General features: G+C 45.9%; 1 protein-coding gene across 1 annotated transcript; it reads left to right on the top strand.

The window, feature by feature from the left end:
- Positions 1-5,652: 5,652 nt before the first annotated feature.
- LOC130022534 (olfactory receptor 18-like) lies at positions 5,653-6,627 on the top strand. The gene has a single exon (XM_056113298.1). The coding sequence runs from the start codon at positions 5,653-5,655 to the stop codon at positions 6,625-6,627; it is 975 nt and encodes a 324-aa protein (XP_055969273.1).
- Positions 6,628-11,474: the final 4,847 nt, after the last annotated feature.

The following is an 11,474-nucleotide window of genomic DNA, read 5'->3' as shown; positions in this document are numbered from 1 at the left end:
TCTATTCCAGTTGCCTCCTCCCCCAACTCATAAGACAGTCTCCAACTATGGGGCAATATTCCTGGCCCTTGTGTCCACTGTCACTGGGTGTCAGTCCCGTATTATGTTATTTTATACTCAACAAATTAGTGTAGTTCTTCTATATCTATCCCTCTCTTTCTGACTTGTTTCACTTAGCATGATACTCTCCATGTCCATCCACTTATAAACAAAATTCATGACGTCATCTTTCCTTACAGCTGCATAGTATTCCATTGTGTAGATGAATCAAAGTTTCTTTAACCAGTGATCTGTTCTCGGGCATTAAGTTTGTTTCCAGATTCTGACTATTGTGAACAGTGCTGCAATTAACACCCAGGTGCAGATGTCATTTCTACTGTGCTTTTTTTGCACCCTCGGGATGTATTCCCAGCAGTGATATTGCAGGATTATAAGGAAGCTCAATTTCTAGTTTTTGAAGGCATGCCCATATTTTTTTCCAAAAAGGCTGGATCAGCTGGCATTCCCACCAACGGTGAAAGAGCATCCCTTTTCCCCACATCCATGCCATCACTGGTTGCTTTTGTTCTTTGGGGGGTTTGGGTTTTTTTTATAATTTTATTTATTTAATCACCGTGAGAGCCGTTACAAAGCTTTTGGGTTTAAGTCTCGGTCATACAATGAAACACCCGTACCTTCACCAGTGCCCATTCTCCACCCCCAGTATACCCTCATCCCATATACCTTCATCCCACACCCTCCCCTTACCTGTGGGGCAGATGATTTCCACATTACTCTCATTTTACTTTGATTACATTAAATATTTTGACACCAGACCCACCATTATTATTTGGGATTTTACCCGAACACTAGGATCTGCTGAAAAGGCAAAGTAGACAATTTGTTTTCTATTGCTGGTTATAAATAACATATGATGTCACGTTGCTGCAGTAGTGGCCACACGATTTTGAAATTCCGAAATTTTAACAATTAAATCTGGAGGGATTTCTGCCAAAACCTGCTGGGTTCTGAGATATGTTCCTGAGTCTCTTGAATCATGGCCATTAAGCTTGATCAGAAGCCAGAAAGGCCATTAGTGGGCGGTGACTTGGGGGTCTTGTTGGGACGGGGAGGAAAAGGCCAGCTCCACTCCCATCCTGTGAAGCCCCACGTGTCTCATCACTGTGGGCCCAAACCTGACTGTCCAATGGCCTCTGGCAGATGGCAGCCACCAAGCCGTCATGGGGAAGCCGCTGGAGGGACAGCACCCTTTTCCCCCTGGGGTGGCCCGGTGATAGTAACCTACTGCGGGGTCTGGACACATTTCTGCCAAAAGCCGCTAGGTTTCGAGATTTGTTTCTGAGTCTCTGGGATCATTTTGGGTTTGATCAGGAGCCAGAGAGGCCATGCCTCCAATTATATAGCTGAGCCAGAGGTGGTTTGTGGGTGTGTCTCCCACATACCTAACTTTTGGCCGTTTACTTTCTTTTTTTTTTTTAATTTATTGAGTCACTGTGGGGAAAGTTACAAAGCTTTCAGGTTTAAGTCTCAGTCATACAATGATCAAACACCTTTCCCTTCACCACTACTTATTTTTCACCAACAAGAACCCCAATATACCCCCCTCCCAATGCCTGTGAGGCAGATGATTTCTACTTAACTCTCTATCTGCTTTGATTACGTTCATTATTTCTAAAAAAGATGCACCATTATTGTTTAGAGTTTCCACCCAACAATCAGAACTGCAGAAAAGGCATTGTGAAATAATTTGTTTTCTATAGCTGGTTATGAGAACCATATGATGTCATGTGGCCACTATCGCGGCCACACGATTTTGGATTTCTGATATTTTACTTATTAAGTCTGGAGGGATTTCTGCCAAGAGCCAGATAATTACGAGATTGGTTTCTGTGGCTCTGGAGCCATGGCCTGCCAGAGAGCCGCTTGTGGGGGGCAACCCGTGACCTCCATAGGGCATGACAGATGAGCCGGTAACGCCCCCTTCCCATGAAGTTGCAGTTGCCCCATCACCGTCAGCTCATACCTGGCTTTCCAATAAGCTCTGAGGCGGCAGCCACCTTGCTGCCGGGGGGATAGGGGAGCAGAAGGGAGCGACACCTTTTCCCTCCCGGGGGGGTATGATGGCCGTTTACTTTCTTGGTAAAATTTGCCCCAAGTTTTTGGGGTCTGGCCAAAGGCACAGCAGCAATTTTGGGGTATCTGGAAGTCTGAAGGTGCCATCAGGTTGCTGATGCACTCGCCTCACAGGTACAGATTGACCTGCTGGCAGCACCATACCCCCACTTTTGTTCTTTTGAATGTGTGCCAGTCTCTATGGTGTGAGATGACAACTCATTGTTGTTTTGATTTGCATCTTCCTCATGATTAGCAATGTAGAGCATTTTTTCATGTGCCTTTTAGCCATTTGTACTTCTTTTTTGAGTAAGCTTCTGTTTATTTTTTGTGTTTTGTTGTCCAGCATGTGATCTATCTTGGAAAATGTCCCATGCACACTTGAGAAGAATGTGTATTCAACTTTCTGAGGATGAAATATATATCTACTAAGCCCCTTTCTTTCATTTCTTCCCTCAACTAAAGTATGTCCTTGCTAAGCTTGGGTCTGGTTGATCTATCGAGAGGTAATAAAGCAATGTTGAAAACTTCCACTAGTATTGTGTTGCTATCAATGTCTTTTTTCAAGTCTATGAGAGTTGTTTTAAGTATTTTGCTGGTCCCTCATTAGGTGCCTATACATTTAGGAGTATAATTTCTTCCTGATGTACAGATCCCTTGATCAATAATAAATAACCTTCACTGTCCCTTGTAACCTTCTTTAGTCTGAAATCAACGTGGTCTGATACCATAATGTCACCCCGGCTTTTTGAGGGAGTTCTTTGCCTGTAGAATTGTTTTCCAGCCTTTGATTTTGAGTCTATGTTTGCTCTGACTCCAGATATGTTTCTTGCAGGCAGCAGAATGTTGGGTTCAATTTTCTGATCCATCCTGCCATTCTGTTTGTTTTAATTGGTGCGTTTAACCCATTGATGTTAACAGAGATTATTGTTATGGGGTTTTGTCCAGTCAAAGTTTCTGTCTGTCAAAGTTTCATGTATTTGAGGGGCTTGTCTTGTCTTAAAGTAGCCCACTGAGTTCGTGTAACCATGGTTTTGAGTCTATGAAGTTCCTGAGTTGTTTTTTTGTCTGTGAAACTGTGTCTTCTTCCTTCTGATATGAATGAGAGTCTAGCTGGGTAAAGTACTTTTGGTGAATCATTTATTTCATTGAGTTTTTTCACTATATACCGCCACTGTCTTTGGGCCCTGAGGGTTTCATCAGATAAGTCAGCTATCAACCTTAAGGATGCTCCTTTATAGGCAATTTCTTTCTTTGATCTTGCTGCTTTCAGAATTTTGTCTCTGTCTAAGATTTTCATCATTTTGATCAGGATGTGTCTTGGAGTATTTTTATTTCTGTTTTTTCTAGCTAGTACCCTTCAGGCCTCCTGAATCTGATCACATGTGCTCATCAGCTCGGGGAACATCTTAGTAATGATGTCTTTGACATTTTCTTCTTCACCAGAGTTTTTTTCCTGTCTCTCTGGGACTCCAATGATTCTTATGTTATTCCTCTTGGCTTCATCCCGATTTTCTCTTGACATCATTTGGTTCATTTTGAGGCTCTTTTCCATTTTCTACTGTTGTCTGGAGATTTTTCTGCACTTCATCTTGGAGCTCACTGATTCTGTCCTCAGCAGCTGTTACTCTGCTATTGAGGCCTTCCACTGAGTTTTCTAATGTGCGTAATTTGCGTACCAGGTTTTTCAGAATGTCATTTCCATTTGTAGGTTTATTTGCATTTTCCACATTTCCACTCTCAAATCTCTTGTATTTTATTGACAGTGCATTCCATTATTTCTTTTAGCTCCCTATGCATCCTCAATTTAGCTCCCTTCTAAATTCCTTGTCACAGAGGTTGTCTAGTGCTTTGTTACTGGTTGGGTCTCTGGGCTAGTTTCTTCAGTAAGCTTGGTGGGCTTCTGCATTGCTTTACCATTGTGACCTGTGCAGTTCATGCTCACTGTTAGTGTCGTGTTTTAGGTGTAATATTAATTGAGGTGGAGCTAATGAATTATTGGCCTAATGTTTTTCTGGTGATCGGGCTGCCTTAGTGAAAGTTCCACCTAAGAGGATAATTTATGGTCCTTATGGAGTATGGAGGGGGAGAATAACTCGCAGCTGCAAGGGCAGCCACGACTCTGGACAGCACCACCAGGCCTGTTCCTGGACAGGGAGAGATTAAGCAGGTCCTTGAAAGTTAGCTGCTATTGGTACGGTCCGTCTGGGTTCCCGTCTCCCAGAGGTCTGGACTTAAAAGCCCGATCTGCCCAAGCCTGGCTACGTGGTTTCAGACAATACCTCCACTGGACCTGTACCTGGATCAAAACACTTTTTTCTTTAAAAGAAAACCTGTAAATGTCTTTTTCTACCTTACGGAGAGGACAATTATTTCACTGTTATTGGGTTTAGGAAATTTTTAAATATCATTGTTCCTCACATTTCTTAACCTGGGTGGGGCAACATCAATGCCTGCAGAAAGCATATGACAGGAGAGTTCTAAGAGAAATGTTTGTCCCCGCCCGCTCCTCTCTGGAAAGAAAGATGGCGGCCGCACGGGAGCCTTGTGGAAAGCGGGTTTGAGCCGGGCTCGGGGAAGCGGCGGGGACCTCATGGGAAGGGAGGCTTTGTGGGCCGTCCCCCACGCCCCACCGAGGTCGCCAGCTGCCCCCCACGAGCGGCTCTCCGGCACGGCCACGGCCCCGGAGGCACAAGGACTTAGCACAGAGAACCAGCCGCTTGGAGCAGAAAAGCAAATGGACTTGTGTTGATCCGCGCCACCAAGCTGCCCGGAGGGGGAAGGGCGTTGACCAGCCCGCCCGCTCCTCTCTGGAAAGAAAGATGGCGGCCGCACGGGAGCCTTGTGGAAAGCGGGTTTGAGCCGGGCTCGGGGAAGCGGCGGGGACCTCATGGGAAGGGGGGCTTTGTGGGCCGTCCCCCACGCCCCACCGAGGTCGCCAGCTGCCCCCCACGAGCGGCTCTCCGGCACGGCCACGACTCCAGGGCACAGAAAACAATCTCTTAACTAGCTAACTTTTAATAGAAATTCTTCCAGGGTCAATAAGTAAAATAGCAGAAACTCAAAACCGCGCGGCCGCTATCGCGGCTGCGCGACATCATTTTATTCTTAAACCAAGTTGTAGAAAGCAAATCATTTCACAACGCTGTTTCAGCATGTCTGATTGGGTGGGGGGGTGGGTCGTAAACTCTAAACAATAATTGTGCATCTTCTATCGAAATAATCTATCTAGTCAAAGTAGATAGAGTATTAACTAGAACTCATCTGCCTCATAAGAATTGGGAGGGGTGGGAGGTGGGGGTCTATTGGGGTTCGGGGTTAAAAATGAGTATTGGTAAAGGGAAATGTGTTCGGTATCTACATGACTGAGACCTAAGCCCGAAAGCTCTGTAACTTTTCCCACAGTGATTCAATAAAAAAAAAAAAAAAAAGAGAAATGTTTGTCACAACCAAGAAGTTAGAACTAACAGTGCTTAAACTCAAGGATTATGACTGTGTCTGTAAATTGCTCAAGTCCACAACGTGGTCACTGCACTCAACATGTGGAAACCTTCAACCACTCTCATTGATTTTTCCAGGTGTCTCTGCATCGTGGACAACGTAACAGGGGCTGTGGAATTCCTCCTCCTGGGGTTTTCAGATAATCTCCAAATCCAGCCACTCCTCTTCTGCCTCTTCCTATCCATGTACCTGGTCACTGTCACGGGGAATCTGCTCATCGTCCTCATCGTTAGCTCTGACCCACACCTCCACACGCCTATGTACTTCTTCCTCTCCATCCTGTCCCTGAGTGATGTAGGTTTTACCTCCACCACCATCCCAAAGGTGATTTGGGACATTCACACTCGAAACAAAATCATCTCTTATGCAGGCTGCCTGTCGCAATTGTCTCTTTTCAGCCTTTTTGCCTTTCTGGACAGTGTCATTCTCCTGGTGATGTCGTATGACCGCTTTGTGGCCATCTGTCACCCCCTGCACTACTCCGTCATCATGAACCCCCACCTCTGTGGCCGGCTGCTCCTGGCATCTTTATCCTTCTGCTTCGTGAATGCCCAGCTGCACTGGATGATTCTCCTACCACAGACTTTCTGCACCCACGTGGAAGTTCCTCATTTCTTCTGTGACCTCCCTCAACTCATGAGACTGGCCTGTGGGGCCACCTACACCGATTACTTATTAATGTATGTTATCGGTGCTGTCCTTGGGGCTGTCCCAGCCACAGGGATCCTGTACTCTTACACGAAAATTGTTTGTTCCATTTTGAGAGTCTCATCCACAGGGGGGAGGTCCAAAGCCTTCTCCACCTGTGGCTCTCACCTGTCTGTTGTTTGCTTATTTTATGGGACGGGACTTGGGATGTACTTCAGTTCAACTGTTTTCCATTCTTCCAAGAATGTGACTGTTACCTCAGTGGGGTACACAATGATTGTTCCCATGCTGAACCCCTTCATCTACAGCCTAAGAAACAAGGACATCAAGAGGGCCTTCCAAAAACTTCTGAGTAGATCGGTATAGACTCAGAAACTCATGTTGTTTTTTATAATGGTTAGAAATGGCTAGAAATGATCCCAAACCAACTCTCTGAAATTTGTAAATGTGACTTCTTGATCACATAATTTTGGAACTTGGGTTTCATGTCTCTTGATACTCCTCTCTGAACATAGCACAACTTATTCTGTTGATTTTGCTTTTGGGCCACTCATGGAGATGCTCAGGAGTTACTCCTGGCTCTGAACTCAGGAACTGCTCCTGGTGGTGCTCAGGGGATCCTAGAGGATGTTGGGGATCGAACCCAGGTGAGCCGCATGCAAGACAAGTGTTCTACCTCTGTACTATATCTCTGACCCCCAGAATAATTTTTTATTTTAGCTCTTCTTTGATGCAAGTCTAGAGGGGCATATTGTGGGATAAGACATATGTCCTAAACACAACACCCCCCCTGAATTTGATCACCATCACAAATCTTCTGTCTTTTGGGCTGGAGCAATAGCACAGTGTTTTGCCTTGCACGCAGCCGACCCAGGTTTGATTTCTAGCATCCCATATGGTCCCCTGAGCACCAGCAGGGGTAATTCCTGAGTGCAGAGTCAGGATTAACCCCTGTGCATCGCTGGGTGTGATCCCAAAAGCAAAATAAATAAGTAATTTTTTTAAAAAATCTAAACAAAAAAATCTGTCTTTGACAGCTATGACACAGACATACTAAAGAAATGAAAAAATACTTTCTAGAAATATAAATTATGTTTATGGAGTTATCAACCACAATCATACTCTGTTTGCTTGCATAAAACTTTGACTCTGATCAAATCTCCTGGGAAAGATTTGTGTGAACATGCAGAGTGCTATACTCTTGGTTTCAAATAGAAAGTTCTGGATTCGGGGCCATAATAATAGGACAGTGGATAAGGCTCTTGCCTTGCATGCAGCAGACCTGGGTTCGATCCTTGGCATCCCATATGGTCCCCTGAGCACCACCAAGGCTGATTCCTGAGCATTGAGCCAGGAGTAAACTCTGAGAATCGCCGAGTATGGCCCCCCAAGGAAAAAAAGTAAGTTGTGCATTCTATTTGGTGGGGTGGGGGGCTACACAAAAGTACTGGAGCCACCAGGGCTATACCCAGTGGTGCTCAAAATACCATGCCTGGAACTGAACATGATTTTTTTTTGCTATATGGGTCACACTCAATAGCATGCAGGTGTTATTCCTGGCTCTACACTCAGGAATTACTTTTGGTGGTGCACGGGGTACAATAGGGGATTCTAGGGGGTTGAACCCTGGTCGGACACATGCAAGGCAAATGCCCTTCCCTCTGTATTATTGGTTTGGAACCCTGGAACTGAACTTGTAACTATGCATGCAAAGCAAAAGCCCCAGACCTTTGAATCACTTCCCCACTCTCCCTTGTTCCCTCTTAGAACTAAGTGACATGCAAACCCTCAGATTTGAATTACCAAGAAGTGTGGCAGCAGAAGAGGTGAACTCAAATCAACATTATGGACAGTGGTGATCCTTGTGAACGGTGGTGAAGGTGCAGTGACTTTCGAAGAGCACCACCCCCTGGTGGGCCCTGAATTAATGTAGGGAACATCTCTCCTGATTCCATGTCCTGTAATCACAATATTTAGTACATTTATCCTGTCTTGTGTGTGGTTGTTAACAAGAAGCCAATCCTTTGCGGCTGGGGAGGAAGGTGATTGATGAAATGTTTTCAAATAATATCTTCACCCAAATTTAGAAGACATGAAAGTTCAGCAAATATCTCAAGGACAACTTTTTTTGTTTTTTAACTTTTTATTATTTTTTGCATTAAATCATCATGAGATACAGTTACAAGCTTTCATGTTTGAGTCTCACTCATACAATGATCAAATACCCATCCCTCCACCAGTACACATTCTCCACCACTAATGTCCCCAGTATACCCTTCTCCTGCCTCCATAGCAGACAATTTCCCCCATACTCTCTCTCTACTTTCAGGCATTATGGTCTGCAATACAGATGCTGAGAAGTTATCGCGTCCTTTATCAACTTTCAGCACACATCTCCTGTATAAAATCTTTGAGGGCAGCCAGGGGAAGTTCCCAACGGCTCTTCCCCTAGTTGCCTGAGTTCGGGGTGGGCCCCGGTCTGCTTGCCCAGACGGGGCAGCCCGGGACATGGAGCAGACAGTGGAGGAGACAAGGGCCAAGCCAGTTGATTGATCAGATGCCTTTTATTCCATTCTCTCCAAGCGCCTGGCCCAGTCTCTCTGAGCCTCCCATTCTAGTCTCACACTGCTCCTCATTCCTGTCTCCTTCTGTCTCTCCCACTCATCTCTCCGCTTGAGTTCTCTTTCTCCGTGTGCTTGCTCCTGTATTCTTCTACACTCTTCTTTCTCTGTCCTCTTGCTAGCCTCTCCACGGTCCATCTTGCCGCCCTGAGCTCTCTCCTCTCCAGCCTCATCTCTCCAACTCACCCCACCCCACTCTGGGCTCACACTGCACCGTCAGGTGGCCAAATCAACATAAGAAAGCCCTTCCTGAGGGCCCCCCAAGTTCAAAGGGAACACTACCTAAAAGGTATTCCAAAGCCCTTCCTGACTGCCCCAGGCAAAATACCTCTTAAGGTGTTTTTCTCCTTTCCTCAGTCCAGTAACTCTATCAACAGCTCAATACTAGTTATTTTTGTATGGACACAGTAAGAGATAACATTGAGGTTTGTAGGGCAGCTCTCCTGGGAACATCTTGCCACAGACTCAAACTACAGCGCTCAGGCCAAATTAATCATTCCTAACCCTAGCAGGGTCCAAATCTAGTTATTACTTTTTGGATCATGACAGCATTTGTCCATAACCAAGCTCTTAACTTATAGTTAAGAATTGTGGCGCTTTGGCCAGGCCCATCTCGGTGCCAGGATAGCACATAGCTTACCACTTGCCCAGGTTCCATCCAGTCCTTCATCGGGACCCTGATTTTGGGGGTGCTAGGAAGTAAGGGCAGCTGAGGCTTAAGTGAAAGAACAGATGCACAGGAGGAAAATATCACTGAGAGTCACATTACAAAAGCATAGCATATACTGTCATCTTGTGTCCATACAAAAAGGACATTTCGCGAATAAATATGCAAAGAACTTAGGAAGAAGAGAAAAACAATATTTAGAAGTCAATAGAGCACAAAGAAAGAAGTTACAATAAACACAGAGGAAATGAGAACACTGTGATGGGAGCAACCCAATAACCTAAACTACCTGACGCTATGCAGGAATGACAAAACAGTGTTATCCTACAATCTCCCATCCCAAACAATTCCTCCAACCATCATTGTCTTAGTGATCCCTTCTTTGTTCCAGCTGCCTTCTCCCCCAGCTTATGAGACAGGCTTCCAACTATGGAGCAATATTCCTGGCCCTTGTGTCTACTGTTCAAGGACAGCTTTAAGGGGAGATATCCGGGTTTGCCTAAAAGAAGTATCTGCTGCACATGGATAAATTAGAGAAAATATTTTTCATAGAATATATAGGTACATGAATCAAAGTGATGTAGGCAGGTAGACAGGGAGGGCCCCCTCCCGAGGCAATGACAAAAGCCAGCCCTGCAGAAAATAGGAAAACAGGAACTAAGGCTTGATAAGACCCTCACCTGGCTCCAGCAACAGACCCAAAGAAGCTCCTCTAGGAACAAAAGGCCAGGAAAGGAATTTCAAAGAAGACCATCACCATTCCCATCCTCCCTGGCAACCTCCTTAGCAACGGGACATTTACCTGGGAAGAAGCCCCACGTGGGGGCAGGTTGGAGGAACCCTATAAAGGCCACCTTGAACAAAGGAAGCGCGCGCAATTGCTGCCCGAGCCCATGTGCTGCTTGCGCCCACGTGGCCGAGCACATGTGGTTCCCGAGCGCATGTGTCGCCCGCATCTCCCCTCTTGAGATGTGTACTTTCACGCTTTCGTGTCTAACTTTACTCTCTCACTCTCTCTCCCTCCCTCCATACCTAAAAAATCCTCCAAATAAAATCTATTTACTTCACTGCTTGTCTACTCCTGAAATTCCTTTCTGCGAGACGAGACAAGAACCCAGCAACCCTGGGTCCCGAGTGGCAGAGGCGGATGGGGTGAAAGTGACTGTCTTTCTCCTCCCCGCTTCACATAAGTCACCCGTGGGGCCCACCGACATCAGATGGCGACCACGAAGGGACAGATGCAGTGAAGAAATCCACGAGGAAGGAGGTAATCTGTGGAAAATCTGCTGTGGAGGTATGCTCCCTTGGAAATCTCTAGGGGGAAGGGGGAGGAATGTGATAACCTCTGTGTGAATGTGTGTGTGCATGAGCACCCTGATGGTCTCTGCAAAGAGGCACCCCTCCTTTGTTTGTCTTGGGTCATCAGTCCACTATGGGAGGAATGGGAGGAAAGCCCAATAGTGTGAAGATTCTGGGAAACTAAAGCAGATCAATTTCCAGACAGAAAATCTCCCCAGTCTAACTAGAAAATCCTTTTCCCCAGCCTAACTAGAAAATCAGCTAGAGGTCATTTGAAATGCTAATGAATGAAGGCAGTCCAGAGGTAAGGCAGAAAGAAAAAAAAAAGTGTAAAAGGCAGGTAAGAAGCCTGAGAAAAGCAGCGAGCCAGCAAAAGCAGGAAAGATGTAGCAAGCTGAGAGAAGGCAGAACTTTTTCAAGGAGAGAGTTTAAGACCACAGCACTAGGTTAGGCTTGGGCACACAGCTGTGGGTCTGCCCGATGCCAGGTCCGCCCAGGGACGCCTGCGGTGGAAGCAGAGGCCATTGGTGGAGACGGTCCAAATCCAGTGAGCCTCTGACAAGAGGCCAATTTAGTGGGGGGGGTTTGAGTCCCCTCGGCAGAGGCCAGGGTATACCGGGGGTTAG

The sequence above is a fragment of the Sorex fumeus genome, unplaced genomic scaffold, assembly GCF_029834395.1.
Source record: "Sorex fumeus unplaced genomic scaffold, SorFum_2.1 ptg000019l, whole genome shotgun sequence".
NCBI classification, from domain to species: Eukaryota; Metazoa; Chordata; class Mammalia; order Eulipotyphla; family Soricidae; genus Sorex; species Sorex fumeus.
The sequence above is the reverse complement of the archived record's forward strand: the minus strand, read 5'-3'. Positions and strand labels throughout refer to the sequence as shown.